Raw genomic sequence first — 17,756 nt, 5'->3', positions numbered from 1 at the left:
CATAAATGTCTGGATGTAACAATACTATATCTAATGTCATGTATGTCAAAAAATGACTTAGGCAATTATGCTATGAGGCTAACGATATATGACATACATGACATTAGCTAGATAGTACTGTTACATCCAGACATTTATGACATACCAGATCTACAAATATACAGTACTGTTTAAGAGTACAACGCCTGTCACATAGACCCTGGCGTTGGAAACTCTGATTAAGAGACAGAGTTTCTAAAAAGAGAGTATATATATTTGAAGGGGAAGAAACTGTACATTGGAGGGGGTTGGGTTTGGACATTTACGGTGGCCAGTTTCGAATGGCAGCCTCCCGTAGGTGCTCTTTGAGAGCGGTTTTGAATACGTCACTTACCCTGAAGCCATGTATGATCATGTAGAGTAATTAGCCCATAATAATAACAAGTCTCATGTAGCTTGGAACTGGAGGCTTTGGGCTGGCTGTGCACCATGGGTGAAATTAGGAATGCAAATAATGCTAATATTTATGATATTTTGTTTATTTATTTAAACGGGACAACACAGTAATTCGCATTTCCACAATTGTGACAGAGGGAAACAGAGGGTACAGTAACAGAGGGTACAGTAACAGATGGTACAGTAACAGATGGTAACAGAGGGTACAGTAACAGAGTACAGTAACAGATGGTAACAGAGGGTACAGTAACAGATGGTAACAGAGGGTACAGATGGTAACAGAGGGTACAGTACCAGAGGGTACAGATGGTAACAGAGGGTACAGTAACAGAGGGTACAGTAACAGAGGGTACAGATGGTAACAGATTGTACAGTAACAGATGGTAACAGAGGGTATAGTGGTCGTCTGGTAATCAAAAGGTTCCCGGTTCGATTCCCGCTCCTGTCGAAGTGTCCTTAATCACTAATTGCTCCCGATGAGCAGGTTGGCACCTCGCATGGTCGCCTCCGCCACCGGTGTGTGAATGTGTGAGTGAATGGGTGAATGTGAAGCAGTCCATTCACCATTTACCATAACAATTAAGACAAGGGTCTGATGGACAAAAATAACCAACTTAAATAAAAAATATCAAAGTCTCTCCTTAGCATTATATTTAATAAACCTTTATGAATCTGGCGATATACGATTTGTGACTGCTCCTGCTTGAAATGAGTAACAACAAAAAATTCTCTTTTTGGAACCCTGGTCTATTTGCTACTTACTAATTATGAGTCCTTGCGCTGAGAAAGGAATTCTACCAATCAATGACATCATTGGTAAGTAGCATGTTGTTTATATAGCCCATTTCCTACACAGAGGAAATACAAAGTGCTTTACACAAGTAATAAAATAGATAAATAGAAATATAAGATCATAAAGAGCATTAAAAAAAAAAAAAGATAAATCAAAGTGCAATTTTCAGTGGACTGCGATTTATTTTGTTATCGTCTTTGCGTCTGACCTGAAGATCATGCTAAAAGTATTACAGAGTGTTTTACATATTCAAATGACACACTTCTCTCACACATTTGTAAGGCTGAGACCACTTATCGGTTTATCGATAATTATCAATAACTGTGAAATCGATAAATGGCATCACATATAGATTTTTTTGCATGTGTAATAACAATTGTTGTGACATGTTTTAGTTAAAACATCCCCATTTCATGTAAATTCAGTTGAATTGCAACTCTGCACTGTGCATTCAACATGCAGTGCACTCCTCCATCACATCCAGAGACCAGCGACTATAACATGAGAAGGATCACTGTGGTCGTTTTGAACGGGGACATCTGTAACACTGAAGATGGCGGCAACAACAAAGAATTGCTGCAAAATAAACATACATTTGTTGTTCAAATAATAACTAGGCTATATATATATTATTTTTTACACTAATAAAAATATCGATATTTATCGATCATTTTGTCCCGACTCTTCCAAATGGCATATCTTCTCAGCCTTACACATTTGTAATGTTTTAAATGTCTGGTCTCAGAGGTACCTCAGCAGGCAGTGAGATGTCTGGTCTGAGAGGTACCTCAGCAGGCAGTGAGATGTCTGGTCTCAGAGGTACCTCAGCAGGCAGTGAGATGTCTGGTCTCAGAGGTACCTCAGCGGGCAGTGAGATGTCTGGTCTGAGAGGTACCTCAGCAGGCAGTGAGATGTCTGGTCTGAGAGGTACCTCAGCAGGCAGTGAGATGTCTGGTCTGAGAGGTACCTCAGCGGGCAGTGAGATGTCTGGTCTGAGAGGTACCTCAGCGGGCAGTGAGATGTCTGGTCTCAGAGGTACCGCAGCGGGCAGTGAGTTCAGGAAGGTCTCCAGCGTCGAGAGGTATTCCTCCGGGTGACACCTCAGGTGAGCGGCGTGCACCGACTGCTCCCACCGCCTGCTGTCCACGGCCACGCCCGCCTGGCTCCAGAGGCCCACGATGGACTCCAGGGCGACGGGGTCACAGAGAGCGTCGTCCTCACTGGAGTAGAAGAGCGCCGGGGCAGCGAGGGGGTTGTTCCTGAAGACCTCCAGAGCGTGAGTGTAGTGGTCCGCTGTGCGGGTCTTGAAGAGCCAGAAGAAAAGCATCGCCGCGGTTTTAACCACGGACTCCAGACGAGGGAGCAGAGTCTTGCCGAGACCTGAGCAGCAACACAGGGAGGATAATATATTCCACTTCAAAAGGTTGTACAAATGAAAAGATAAATACACAGTATAGCACAGTTTAGTATAGTATTGCAGTTTAGCATAACAGGATAACGTAGCATAGCATTACAGTATAGGCTAGTAGGAGTATAGTAATATAGTATATACTGTAGCAGCTTAACATAGAATAATAATATATTAAAATTAGGGATGCTCGATATTGGCTTTTTTACTGATACCGATATACCGATATTGTCCAACTCTTAATTTCCGATACCGATATCAACCGCTATCCGATATATGCAGGGTTTCCCCCCCCAAAAAACTGAATAATTTCAGGTAATTAACATTACATATCTCTTGTTGTGGAATTAACACAACATTATGCATACTTTTGACAATAAATAAAATCAGAATTTGTTCTTACTTGCTTGCCTGGGTAAATAAAGGTTATAGAAATGTAAAAAAAAAGAAAAAAAAAGAAAAATATATATATATTTTTTTAAACAGATACCGATATTTTTCGATATCACATTTGAATGCCGATATCGGCCGATAATATCGGTAGGCCGATAATATCGGACATCCCTAATTAAAATATTGTATAATACTGTATACCAATATAATATAGTGTAGTATAAGGCTACGTTTAGACGGAGAGAGTCTGAACAGAAACCGCAAAAGTCGTCTTGCGGTCTCACTTTTAATTTTGCGTTTAGACTATAATAATAATAATAATAATAATAATAATAATAATAATAATAATAATAATAATAATAATAATAATAATAATAATAATAATAATAATAATAATAATAATAATAATAATAATAATAATAATAATAATAATAATAGATTGGATTTTAAGAGAGAAGCGCCTTTCTCAGACTCAAGGACACTGTACAAGGAAAGGATGAAAAAATAAAAAAAAATACATAAAAGATAAAAAATAAATTATGAATATCGGTGTATAGTAACAACAAGAAAAAACAAATAAGATAAAAGAGATAAAAAAGGAAGCAAGGTTCTGTCCAATTGGATGAAGTGGTTGAAATTAACAAACAAAACAAACAACAACAAAACAAAACAACGGAATCTGTGGCTTAAAAAAAAAAGTCAGGGGTGGGCTACTTGGGAGCGGGGCCGTGTTATGTGAAGGCAAGTGTGAACAGGTGGGTTTTTAGCTTGGTTTTGAAGAGGTTGATGGTGTCAGAGCCTCGGATGAGGGGGGAGAGGGAGTTCCACAGTCTGGGGGCAGCTACAGCGAAAGCTCGGTCTCCCAGTGTGGAACGCCTGGTGCGGGGATGGTGAGGAGGTCGGAGTTGGAGGATCGGAGGCCTCGTGCTGGGGTGTAGGGGTGGAGTAGGTTGGTCAGGTAGGAAGGGGCCAACCCGTGCAGGGATTTGTAGGTGAGGAGGAGGATCTTGTAGGGGATTCGGTAGTTGATGGGGAGCCAGTGGAGTTTTTGCAGGGTGGGGGTGATGTGCTGCCAGGGTTTGGTGCGCGTGAGGACCCTCGCAGCAGAGTTTTGGACGTACTGTAAGCGATCCAGAACCTTCTTGGAGGCATGAGTGTTTCCGCTGAGGTGTCGGAGAGTGAGGGGCGGAGGCGGGAGATGGTTCTGAGGTGGAAGAAGGCGGATCTGGTGACAGACTTGACGTGAGGGTGAAATGAGAGGGTTGAGTCCAGTATTACGCCCAGGTTCCTTACCTCTGTGGAGGGGCAGATGGAGTAGCCATCCACGGAGAGAACAAGGTGGTCGATCTTTTGGAGGAGGGCTGGGGAGGCTACAACTATGAGTTCGGTCTTCTTGCTATTGAGTTGAAGGAAGTTGGTGGTCATCCATGTTTTTATGTCCTGGAGGCAGGCAGTGAGGGAGGGGGGAGGAAGGGGAGCCGAGGGTTTGGTGTGGAGGTAAAGCTGCGTGTCGTCTGCATAGAAGTGGAAGTGGAGGCCGTGTTTCCTTATTATATCACCGAGTGGGAGAAGGTAAATCATAAAAAGAAGCGGACCTAGCACCGAACCCTGGGGAACACCCTGTTTAACAAGTGCTGGAGCTGACCTGGAGCCCCCGAGGGAAACATACTGCCTGCCACCTGTTGGTTAGGTAGGATGTGAACCAGGACAAGGGGGTACCAGTGATGCCAAGGACACTTTCCAGGCGGTCTAGGAGGATTGAGTGTGAGATGGTGTCGACGGCAGCTGAGAGGTCCAGGAGGATGAGGATGTTGATGTTGCCAGCATCAGCAGCCATGAGGAATTCATTTGTTACCTTGATCAGGGCGGTCTCGGTGCTGTGTTTAGCCCTGAACACAGACTGGAGTGCTTCAAACAGATCATGGTAGGCCATGTGACTCTGTAGCTGGGTGGCTACTGCGCGCTCGAGGACCTTGCTGAGGAAGGGGAGGTTTGAAATGGGGCGGAAGTTGTTGAGGTTATCGGGGTCCAGACCGGGTTTTTTTAGAATTGGGGTGACTGCTGCCACCTTCAAGTCAGCAGGGACGGAGCCAGTGGACAGGGATGAGTTAATGATGTCTACCATGAGAGGACAGAGGGCAGGCAGGCCAGCCTTCACCAGGGTGGTGGGCATAGGGTCCAGAGAGCAGGTGGAGGATTTAGAGCCCGACACCAGCTTCGTAAAGGAGTCGGTGTCCACCAGGGAGAAGGATGAAAAGGAGTAGGTGGGATGGGGCAGAGGGTCATGTTTAGCAACCGGAGGTGTGGGGGACACAGGAGTAGACTGGAGCTGTTGGTAGATGGCGTCGATTTTGTTTTGGAAGAATTCCGTGAATCTGTTGCAGAGATCAGAGGAGGTGGTCTGGAGGGGGTTGTCGGGGGGCTTGAGGAGTTTGGTGATGGTGGAGAAGAGGGCTTTGGAATTCCCTTGGCCTTTGGAGATGACATCAGAGTAGAAGGAGGACTTGGTTTGGGTGAGGGCGAGTCTGTAGGAAATGATGTGGTCTAGTGTTTTGGGATGGAATTCTGCGTGCAGACGAGACTGTAACGACTCGAGACGACGGAGCCCCGCTGTCACACGATTGGCGCATATGTCACATGACGTGCTGTGAAGACCCGCCCTACTCTGCCTCTGATTCGCAGACTGTGGGTGGGGAATGTGATTGGACCAAAGCAGAGTCACTCACAGACAGTGGGTCCAGTCACTAATAGTTGTGATAGCCGCGGGACAGATTATTGTGTATTTAAAAGTACTGCCAATGTAGCCTTCAGGTGATCGCCATGGATAGAATCAGACATGCTTTGTTTACGCTTCTAGGCTACTGGCGCATGCCTGTGATGTAAGCAGTACACGCGACGAGAGCCTTGACAACCCTTTCGTCATCGTTTTATGCGGTTTGACAGTTTTAGATGATAGCGCAAAGGTTTATCGTTTCTAGGAATTCCACCCTGGAAGGTAGTCTCACTTTTTTGCGGTTTCACCCCGTAAAAACGCAGTTTCCGTATAAACGAAAGGCACATCAGAATTTTTTTTTTGCGGATTCACCTGCTAGCGTTTCCGTCTAAACGTAGCCTAAATAGTATGATTTAGTTACAGTGAGAATAGAATAGAATAGAAATACTTTAATCATCCGAGGGACATTTGGCACTACAAATCGCTCACAGTAAACATTTAGGTAGACAAAACAAATAAGTCACGATTAAGAATAAAAAAAAATAAGCCTAAGAATAAAGAATAAAATAAGCCTACAAATAAAATTGTAATAATAAAATACGGTCCAGGATTTACATTTCCTATGTTATGTATATACATTCTAATATAAAATATACAGTAAACATATACAGTAAAAATATACAGAAATCTACAGTAAGTGTAATCACACAGAGAACAATATGAACCAGGAGGCTAATAATTGCAATTAACTGTTTCTAACTTTTGACCACAAAGAATGATTTGACTCTGCGAAGGTAGACAAATTGGTAGGTTAGCTATAGAATCAAGTATTTAAAGGTCCCATGCATTATAAATGGCCTTTTCCAGTGTTTAGTATTGTTTCCTTGCAATGGGGGATTATATCAATGTGGTCTGTGTCGTTAATTATCATATTGACTCATCAGTCTAGTCTCGAGTTCACAAGATCTTCCCTCACTCAACTAAGCCATTCTGATTTGACAGTATTGCTGACGTGAATATGGTACTGATTTGCATATCTCCGCCCCCTCAACAGCAGAGCGAGTGGAAATACCTTCACTTCCTCAAAGTGAAGCGAGGCAGAGAACAAGCGAGCGAGAGAGGGAGAGAGAGATAGAGGGAGAGAGAGAGGGACCGTGGCAGGAGACGGAGTGTGTGTAAAATGTGTGTGCGCCGAGAGAGATAGAGAGGGAGAGAGAGGGACGCGGCAGGAGACGGAGTGTGTGTAAAATGTGTGTGCGCCGAGAGAGAGAGAGAGAGAGAGAGAGAGAGAGAGAGAGAGAGAGAGAGAGGGAGAGAGAGGGACGCGGCAGGAGACGGAGTGTGTGTAAAATGTGTGTGCGCCGCGGGGATGAGTCTTCTCCCCGCAGTCGGGAGCAGCATATCACTGTCAAAATATCTTTGACTCCCACCCGCACGCACGTATTCCGATCCATGCAATAATATTCACAGAGGTATATATTGTCATTTGAAACAAGTTACCAATGCATTGTCCCGTGGGATTATGCCCCCCCCCCCCCCCACACACAGCGAAATTAATTAGTATCCCCCTCAATCTCTCTCTATCCAATAACAGCCTGAAATCCTGAGGTAGAAAAATTATGCTTTTGAGTACTTCATTAGAAATACAAAACAATGCATTTTTTTGAAAGAAAACTTTACAAATGTGTTCCATAGACTCACAGGAATTGTGTAAAGTTGCCCAAATAGTGCAAGGAATAGCAAGACATGGGACCTTTAAAGTCTGACACACATATCCAACACAAAGGAGAGTCAATGTAAGTTTACTGTTCAAAAAGCTAAGAAAGGGATTAAAAGGAGATGTATTTATATTATTGGGTTTAACTTGTGGAACAATGCTGATATACATTTAAGAATGAGTCATTTGCATTTGGTTCTATAACTATTTTTGAAGGTTACAAATGTCAATCATCTTTATTTTGCCATTTTTGTTTGTTTTGGAGGCTTAATTTGATTTGAAGAATATAGGACAGGCATATATAATAAGCATTATGCTTCAGCCTGTACTGTTTCAGTCACTGCCCAAATCAAAGACCATTGAGAATCTGGAATGATTATTGTATTGTGTGTGATGACTGAATAAAAAACGACTACTACTGCTATAACCCTCTCACTCACCTGTCGCCATGTGCTCCAGTGTGCCGGCCACCATGCTGTCGTAGATCTGCCCCGTGACCCTCTGCGCCAGGCGGGCGTGTCTCTCCGGCTCCTGGGCGATGTGCACGAGCACCTGCGTGAAGGTGTAGCCTCCGATGGAGCAGGCGTGCACCAGCAGGGGGCGCCCCGAGAAGCGCGGCTCCTCCAGAACCTTCAGTACCTCCGACCCGTACTCCAGCCCCCAGCGTGGCCACAGGAAGTGCAGTACACTGCTCTCCACCACTAGGACGTCCATGCCTCGTTCGAGGTAGAGCTGCCGGTATTTGGCCACCCCCCCGGGCCGCGCGCCGAGCCAGGGGAGGAGGAGGAGGAGCGGGCGGGGGGGCGGAGGAGTGGGCGCGTCGGGGCGGGGCGGGGTATCCAACGAGGCAGGTGGGTCTGAGAGCAGCGGAGCGGATGGGGAGCTAGAGGGAGGGGAGGAGGAGGGAGAAGGGGAGGAGGAGGGAGGAGTGGGCGCGTTGTGGCGGGGCGGGGTATCCAACGAGGGGATGTAATAATAAGCAATACTTGCACTTATCTTCTGGGCGATGACCCCGTCCTCACTGGCTTCCACCGCGGACATCTTGGCGTCTGACCTGAAGAGACTGGGGCAAATAAAAGTAATTTGAAATCAGTGGCCTGGTCAATGGATTCACACTCACACAGAGACACACGCAGTGCACGAACAGACACACACACACACACACACACACACTTGAATACTTTATGTGGTTCCACAAATTATATTACATAAACAGGGAATCAAATGTATCGGGGCCAAGCAGCACTGAACACTTAAGGGACACATTGCACCTCCTTCTCCACGCGGCCAAGCTGCCAATAATAGCTGAGACAGAGCAATATTTGGCCATTTGTTTGGCTGCAGCAAATCTCAGACCAGTCATGGTGCATTTATATACATGGCCAAGACTTCCGAACACAAGTACACACACACACACACACACACACACACACACACACACACACACACACACACACACACACACACACACACACACACACACACACACACACACACACACACACACACACACACAGTGAGTATTGGTCAAAAGGGAAATTTTCTGAAAATATACATTCTGTAATCATTTACATAATCATCCCAATGTATATAAACCCATAACATGTTACCATTCTAAATAGCTCAAGACCTATACAAGACAAAAGGGGGGGAAATACCATTTATAATAATAATAATAATTTGATCTAAAAAGTTTAAATGAACGTCTATGAATATTTTTTTATACGTCAGTGATCGTCAACTAATCATAGAGTGGCAAATGATTAAAGCAATTGTGATACTTTTGTGAAAAGTATTAAGCAACTTGAAACAGCTTTTCCCCCTTTAATGTTATCTAATGTAAGCTACATGTTCAAATCTCATTCAGATGTAAAGCATAACACATACATCACACCATAACCGTTACATTTAATTAATACATTTATTTAGGTGTGTGAACTAATAACTTCTCATTGCATTCTGGAGTTGCTTGTCATTACTTGACATACCACGCCCACATTGATGATGTCATACCCAGCCTGACGTCATCGCTTCCTCAGCAACACTGTCAGTCTGGGTTTTTGGTTCTGCTTTTGGTCACATTTAATTAAAGATATGCATTTACCAGGTCCAATATATTACCAATACTTACCCTATAACACACTCGGATAACATGCTTAGATCAGCATTCATTGTATTAGGCACCTCCTTTTTGGCACGATACTTTACATTAGGTAAACAACCTATACAACTATAGGGTTTGGAGGGGAGAAAAACGCCCCATGTATCAAATAAAATAAATGCCTATTGTACCTATTTCCAAGTTCTAGTTGCATCATGCAATATCGTCAAGCCACGCCACACGCAGGCAACAGCAGAGTATTATTTATGGCACTTACCGCATGAATGATTTGACAATCCACATCGCAGCAGCAGCAGCTCAAAACACCGTCCAGGTCCTGCTGTCGGTCTGAAGACACAGGCTGCCTGCTGCCTGGCACCGCGTCAGCTGGAGCGGAACGCAACCCTCAACCCTCTGCTGGTCAAGTCGCGGACCGTGGAAACAGTCTCCTCTCGCCGGCTATAATCACATCTCTCCGCCGCATTTCTACCAAAGGTAGCCGCATTTCTGACAGACGCTCTCTGATTGGCCGACGCCAGTTTCTACACTGGTTAAGCTTAGGCACTCTTCGGAGTTGGTTAAGGTTAGAGTTTGTCTTAGAGCGTGACGGCAAGTTCTTTCGACGGTTAAGCTTAGGCACTCTTTCGAAGTTGGTTAAGGTTAGAGTTTGTCTTAGAGCATGGCGATAGAACGCCAGGTAGTTTGCAGGCTGTTCGACGCGGAAATGGGCAAAGACACAGCTCGTCACGCTATTGGGCAAACATGTCACATGACCAGAAACGTCTGCCAGAAATGCGGCTACGGAAAAATATAGACGCTGGAGAGGCGCGTGAATACCAAACCCAGCCGCATTTCTCGGATACGCTCTCTGATTGGCCGACGCCTGTTTCTACACTGGTTAAGTTTAGGCACTCTTCGCACTATGAATGAATGAATGAATGAATGAATGAATGAATGAATGAATGAATGAATGAATGAATGAATGAATGAAAACTTTATTTAACAGATTGCAGAATGGGTACAATACAGTACGGCTCAATACACACAAGGGGATGCAGACCCCCGTGTGACCCCGTGGGCATCAACCGTGTCCCGAGATTTGCGCGCTCCCGACTTCAAACGGTATTCCACAAAGTCAGAAATGGCACGTGCGGTGGACCGACCTTACAATTAAATGACTTCGGAATCATAATAAAACAATATAATGTAGCATAATCTTCTTAAAGGGGCGCATATCCTCCCTCTAATGAAGGGTTCACAAGTGGAAAGGCTAGCTGCGCAGAGTACCATGTTTTTTTTTCTTCTGTCACTCTGCTGCCGAGAGACTGCAGTCATAGTTTGCCGTGTCAGTTATTTATGGAAGCTCGGGAGGCCTGGCAGCGGTCCAAGTTTCAAGTTTCAAGATCGTGTTATTTGTCATGTGTACGTTAAACACAAGGTCACCTTCACAATGTGTTGGACAAGAGAACCGGTCCGCTCAGCGGTAGGAGCACTAATAGTCATGAAAAATCATGCGTTTTATGACAAAAGCACGACATTTAGCACACTGTTTGAAATATTTTAATCTAGGGCGGCTGGGTGGCGCAACGGACATTGCACTCGTCACCAACGCAAGAGACACCGGGTTCGACTCCGGCTGTCGGCGTTGCCTCCGGCTTGGGCCGGCCGTCATACTGACTCGGCAGAGTAGCACCCACTCCACACACTTTATAGCACACACCCACTTTAAACAAACACACTGTAGCACCCACTCCCCACACTTTATATTTATTGATGAAGGATTGCACTACAACTCGTACACCTTACTGTAAATTGTACCTAAATTGTACCTCATCCCATTTCTGCTTTGCACTATATAGTACTGTACATTAGTACACTGCATAGTATTGTATATTATATGGTAACTCAGAACATTATATGGTAACTCAGAACATTGTACATATGTCTATACCGAACACTGTGACCTCATTTTCTTCTTCTAAATTACATGCTATACTATATGTTATTTGATGTTATTTGATACTATCTTGTCTTAGCACAGTCTCTGGAGCGAAACAGTAAGAAGCATTTTGTATGAAAGTATTCTGTACTTCTGTATGACAACTATTAAAGAAACTTGAACTTGAAACAGAGCCAGCGGGAGGGGAGTCGAAGGGTGGTAGTCTGATCGTTGTGAACAGCGACTCCTACAGGTCGGTCGGGGCGCCTGCACAGCGAGAAAGGGAGATGGCGGGGGCAGTGTGAGCCTCCCACGCGTTACACCTCGCCAATGAGAGTCCGCGCTGGCAGGTGAAATGAAGTGACTGGCTGCCTCCACATGTATCGGAGGGGACATGCAATAGTATCTATCAACCCTCCCTACGACCGACCAGTGGGGGGCACATGCCAGGAACGATCAGGACAGGGGAGAGAGAATTGGCACGAGAGGAAATTGGGATGGGAGAAAAATCACAGAAAAAGGGGGAGAAAAAGTAGATACAAATATATATATATATATTTTAATCTATAGGACCATTGCAGATTTGTCCCCTGGTAAGAATCTCTATTCTGGTGGCTAATCCTACATTTACAAGGATGAGGAAAGCAGTGGTAACATGTATAACATGATAGCAACTACATAACTAGATATATAATATGGCATTGAGGGAACTAAATAATACGAAAACCATCAACTAATACATTTAATATTGCCAGAGTATGCATGTTTTCAAACTAACATGTTTTCAATTAAATCCAATGTGAAATATCAATCACCGGAGTGGAACTAGTAAGGCAGTACAGAGGCGGGGAACTCTTTAGCATAACGGCATATTTAATTAAATACAATTATCAGGGGTATTATTAAACAGGAGGACATGTGGGGAGTGTATGATGCGCTGGTTTTTCTGTTTGTGGAACGATGTGTATGATACTATGTGTAATGACTGGCAGGTAGTGTGTCTTGTCTACAGTATGTGTATCTATACTATGTGTAATGACTGGTGTGTCTGTGTATGTGTATGTGTGAAAGGTGCTGTACGTGATATTTTCTTTGTTAAAATAAGTGGTCTATATGTTGAAATGATAGCTCTACATTCCAATAGCCATCACTGATATAGAGTGTCTGGTCAGTAACATGGGTCTCCCAGTCCATCCACTCTGCAGTAAACAGCCATCACTGATATAGAGTGTCTGGTCAGTAACATGGGTCTCTCAGTCCCTCCACTCTGCAGTAAACAGCCATCACTGATATAGTGTCTGGTCAGTAACATGGGTCTCCCAGTCCCTCCACTCTGCAGTAAACAGCCATCACTGATATAGAGTGTCTGGTCAGTAACATGGGGGTCTCCCAGTCCCTCCACTCTGCAGTAAACAGCCATCACTGATATAGAGTGTCTGGTCAGTAACATGGGTCTCCAGGTCCCTCCACTCTGCAGTAAACAGCCATCACTGATATAGAGTGTCTGCCTGGTCAGTAACATGGGGGTCTCACAGTCCCTCCACTCTGCAGTAAACAGCCATCACTGATATAGAGTGTCTGGTCAGTAACATGGGTCTCCCAGTCCCTCCACTCTGCAGTAAACAGCCATCACTGATATAGAGTGTCTGGTCAGTAACATGGGTCTCTCAGTTCCTCCTCTCTGCAGTAAACAGCCATCACTGATATAAAGTGTCTGGTCAGTAACATGGGTCTCCCAGTCCCTCCACTCTGCAGTAAACACAACAGCCATCACTGATATAGTGTCTGGTCAGTAACATGGGTCTCCCAGTCCCTCCACTCTGTAGTAAACAGCCATCACTGATATAGAGTGTCTGGTCAGTAACATGGGTCTCCCAGTCCCTCCACTCTGCAGTAAACAGCCATCACTGATATAGAGTGTCTGGTCAGTAACATGGGTCTCCCAGTCCCTCCACTCTGCAGTAAACACAACAGCCATCACTGATATAGTGTCTGGTCAGTAACATGGGTCTCCCAGTCCCTCCACTCTGTAGTAAACAGCCATCACTGATATAGAGTGTCTGGTCAGTAACATGGGTCTCCCAGTCCCTCCACTCTGCAGTAAACAGCCATCACTGATATAGAGTGTCTGGTCAGTAACATGGGTCTCCCAGTCCCTCCACTCTGCAGTAAACACAACAGCCATCACTGATATAGTGTCTGGTCAGTAACATGGGTCTCCCAGTCCCTCCACTCTGCAGTAAACAGCCATCACTGATATAGAGTGTCTGGTCAGTAACATGGGTCTCCCAGTCCCTCCGCTCTGCAGTAAACAGCCATCACTGATATAGAGTGTCTGGTCAGTAACATGGGTCTCTCAGTCCCTCCGAGGTCCTCTGTGATGTGTAGTGTCCAGGAGAGGAGAGGTCCTCTGTGATGTGTAGTGACCAGGAGAGGTCCTCTGTGATGTGTAGTGTCCGGAGAGGAGAGGTCCTCTGTGATGTGTAGTGTCCAGGAGAGGTCCTCTGTGATGTGTAGTGTAGTGTCCTGTAGTGTCCGGAGAGGAGAGGTCCTCTGTGATGTGTGTAGTGTCCTCTGTGATGTGTAGTGTCCAGGAGAGGTCCTCTGTGATGTGTAGTGTCCAGGAGAGGTCCTCTGTGATGTGTAGTGTCCAGGAGAGGTCCTCTGTGATGTGTAGTGTCCAGGAGAGGTCCTCTGTGATGTGTGTAGTGTCCGGAGAGGAGAGGTCCTCTGTGATGTGTAGTGTCCGGAGAGGAGAGGTCCTCTGTGATGTGTAGTGACCAGGAGAGGTCCAGGAGAGGTCCTCTGTGATGTGTAGTGACCAGGAGAGGTCCAGGAGAGGTCCTCTGTGATGTGTAGTGTCCAGGAGAGGTCCTTTGTGATGTGTAGTGTCCAGGAGAGGTCCTCTGTGATGTGCACACCGAGGAACTTGAAGCTGCTGACCCTTTAAACCTCAGCATCACCAGGGGGAGGTGTCCGCTTGTAGTCCACGATCATTTCTTTAGTTTCACTGAGAGTGCTTGTTGTCCGTTGTGACTGATGACTGATAGCCTGTCATGTTAAGCTTCAAATGAGACACACAATAATGTCACGTTGGTCTCACCTCTGTCTTCATTCAAGTGAATGAATGAATGAATGAATGAATGAATGAATGAATGAATGAATAAATGAATGAATGAATAAATGAATGAATGAATGAATGAATGAATGAATGATTGATTTTATTTCGGTCTTCTTTTACAAAGCATAGTAGTACTAGAACATTTAAAAAAACGAAAAAATTAAATGACCGAAAAGGTGTAGGCTGAAGCCGAGGCTTATAATTGCCTACCCTTTTTACATTACATTATTTACACACAAAAAAATACAAGTCTATCAGATGGCATCATGTGACGACCTGGAAATATGATAATAAGGGGATTGTATTCTATTTGGAAAGGAGGCCTTGACATCTTATTATAGACCTGCTGCAAAACGCTTTAGAGCCACAAGATGGAGCCAGACGCAAACAAACCCAATCATTTGTCGATACAAAATGCAGTGAACTACGCCACTCCAAGGCATTCTGCTTCAGAACATCTCAAGAGAGGGATGGGTTTAATAAGGACCAGCTCCACTGTGTTCTCTGACCAATTATTGCACGAGTGAATCATGCAGTAGTGTTTAAGTGGGTGAGAATAATAGATGAAGAGTAGCTTCCTCTCTCCCTCACCAACACCTCCTCTCTTCCGCCTCTCAAATACCACTTGGTTGTTTGTTTGGGGATCTTAATAAAATCATAAATCATAGATTGGCCCAATGCATGCTGGGATGTTTCAATTAAGTATAAGTCTTTATTTGTCATCAGATTAACACACACACACATGCGATGGGCGACCCACAGGAACACACACGCACACACACGCACACACACACACACACACACACACACACACACACACACACACACACACACACACACACACACACACACACACACACACACACACACACACACACACACACACACACACACACACACACACACACTGAGTCGCTGATGACATGTCTCTCTCTCTCTGCACCTCCCATCTCGTCGTCCTCCCCCCCCAAGGGCAGCCGGGAGCAGATAGGGGCCGCGCCCGGGCTCTTATCAAAAAGCAAAAAGCAATAGCAGTTGGTGAATGATCAGTATCTTTGATGGTCTATTGTGACATTTCTGGAGCAATCCACCGTTTGGTCACTCCCATTGACTCCCATGTGTTGACAGGTGGACCTTTCTGATTAAAACATGGTTTGGAAAGTCTTGTGTGAAAAGCTGTCATAGAAAATCTCGCAACCATCATGGGAGAAAACTCAGGCCTTCTACTTCTCCATCCCTTCCTCTGTTTTTGTAAATGTTTAGCTATTTTAGCTGGTTTTAGCTATTTCAAGCAATTTAAATTGGTGTAAGTAACTCACCCAAGATGGCGCCCAGCGTCTGTAGCAACTTCCGACCGACCCACTTCCCAAACGGTCTTTACCACCCGGTAGCATTATTTAAAATTTTAGATTTTTTAGCACTTGCTTGTATTTAAATTGTAATCTTTTTTTTGTTAAGTATTGTGTGATTTTGGGTGAAGGGCGGACTAGCAAAGTAAGATTTTCATTGTACAGCAAACTGTCTGTTTAACTGTGCACATGACAATAAACAATCTTAAATCTTGAATCTTGAAAGCAACAGCCTACATAATCCATGTTGAATCGATGTTCCTGGAATCCTATTTTTAGTCCAACGTTCCCAGGATTTATCAAATCACTTTATCAAACTGTAGATCAGTGGTTCTCAAACGTTTTACACCAAGTACCACCTGAGAACGTAGCTGGCTCTCCAAGTACCACCATATGACCGGCGTTAAAATACAGTCTATTCAGCTATGCACAGTTCACGCAGGAGGCAAATGTATTCCTAATACCATTATTTATTGTTAACTTTTGTCAGACACAGCCACAATGTACAAAGGGATAGCACTAGAACTAGCAAACGCTTCCACACAACTCATACAATGCAAGGGGCATTGAGAACATAATAACTAACATTCTCACATAGCAAGTGAGAAAATTAAGAACAACTGTATTTCAGCAAATGTACTTAATTCTCTCTCTATCTCTCTCTCTCTCTCTCACACAGCAAGCAATTGTCCGTCATTCTCTCTCTCACACACTCACACACACACACACACACAGTTTGACCATCACATCTTCATTCAAGGACAAGCTTCAAACAGACACAACCCCCCCCCCCCCCCCCCCACATTAATCTGGTGTTATCACTGAGGTTGGAATCACTTCTTAATGACAGGTGGACACACACACACACACACACACACACACACACACACACACACACACACACACACACACACACACACACACACACACACACACACACACACACACACACACACACACACACACACACACACACACACACACACACACACACACACACACACACACACACACACACACACACACACACACACACACACACAGTTTGACCATCACATCTTCATTGAAGGACATGCTTCAAACAGACACAACCCCCCCCACACATTCATCTGGTGTTATCACTGAGGCTGGAATCACTTCTTAATGACAGATGGACACACACACACACACACACACACACACACACACACACACACACACACACACACACACACACACACACACACACACACACACACACACACACACACACACACACACACACACACACACACACACACACACACACACACACACACACACGAGGAGCGGGGAGCGTCTAGACCCTCTTCGGAGCGCCGGTCAGGCCAATATTTTGCTTTTTTTTGCTTTTTTGTAAATGTTTTCAAGTACCACCAGCAGTACCACCAAGTACCACTAGTGGTACGCGTACCACAGTTTGAGAACCACTGCTGTAGATAATTCCTCTACAAGGCAGCCTTGAAATCACCACCAATTCCACTGAATGGAGCCTGTATGGAGCAAACATGTGGATGTGTGAGAGAGAGAGAGAGAGAGAGAGAGAGGAGAGAGAGAGAGAGAGAGAGAGAGAGAGAGAGAGAGAGAGAGAGAGAGAGAGAGAGAGAGAGAGAGAGAGAGAGGTGCTTGACCTCTAATAAGACATGGCTACCCACACTCTGCACCAATCCATTAACATCTAAGCTAGGTTCCTGTGTTTATGCTCAAGGGCACAAGGGACAATGACATAATACTGTATCCTGTGTATTGACTAAAGTGCAATCATGTGA

At 44.7% G+C, this 17,756-nt stretch overlaps 1 protein-coding gene across 1 annotated transcript; it reads right to left on the bottom strand.

The window, feature by feature from the left end:
- Nucleotides 1-1,955: 1,955 nt before the first annotated feature.
- Nucleotides 1,956-10,004, bottom strand: LOC311242107 (transmembrane protein 53-like; the record flags this gene model as incomplete). The annotated part of the gene is made up of 3 exons (XM_084331064.1): nucleotides 9,838-10,004; nucleotides 7,900-8,522; nucleotides 1,956-2,608 (listed from the first exon to the last, which is right to left on the bottom strand). The coding sequence occupies exons 1-3, from the start codon at nucleotides 9,861-9,863 to the stop codon at nucleotides 1,956-1,958; spliced, it is 1,302 nt and encodes a 433-aa protein (XP_084187190.1). The 5' UTR covers nucleotides 9,864-10,004.
- Between the last annotated feature and the right edge of the window lie 7,752 nt (nucleotides 10,005-17,756).

Source organism: Notolepis coatsorum, assembly GCF_963971535.1.
Source record: "Notolepis coatsorum genome assembly, chromosome: 15".
Classification (NCBI taxonomy): domain Eukaryota; kingdom Metazoa; phylum Chordata; class Actinopteri; order Aulopiformes; family Paralepididae; genus Notolepis; species Notolepis coatsorum.
The sequence above is the reverse complement of the archived record's forward strand: the minus strand, read 5'-3'. Positions and strand labels throughout refer to the sequence as shown.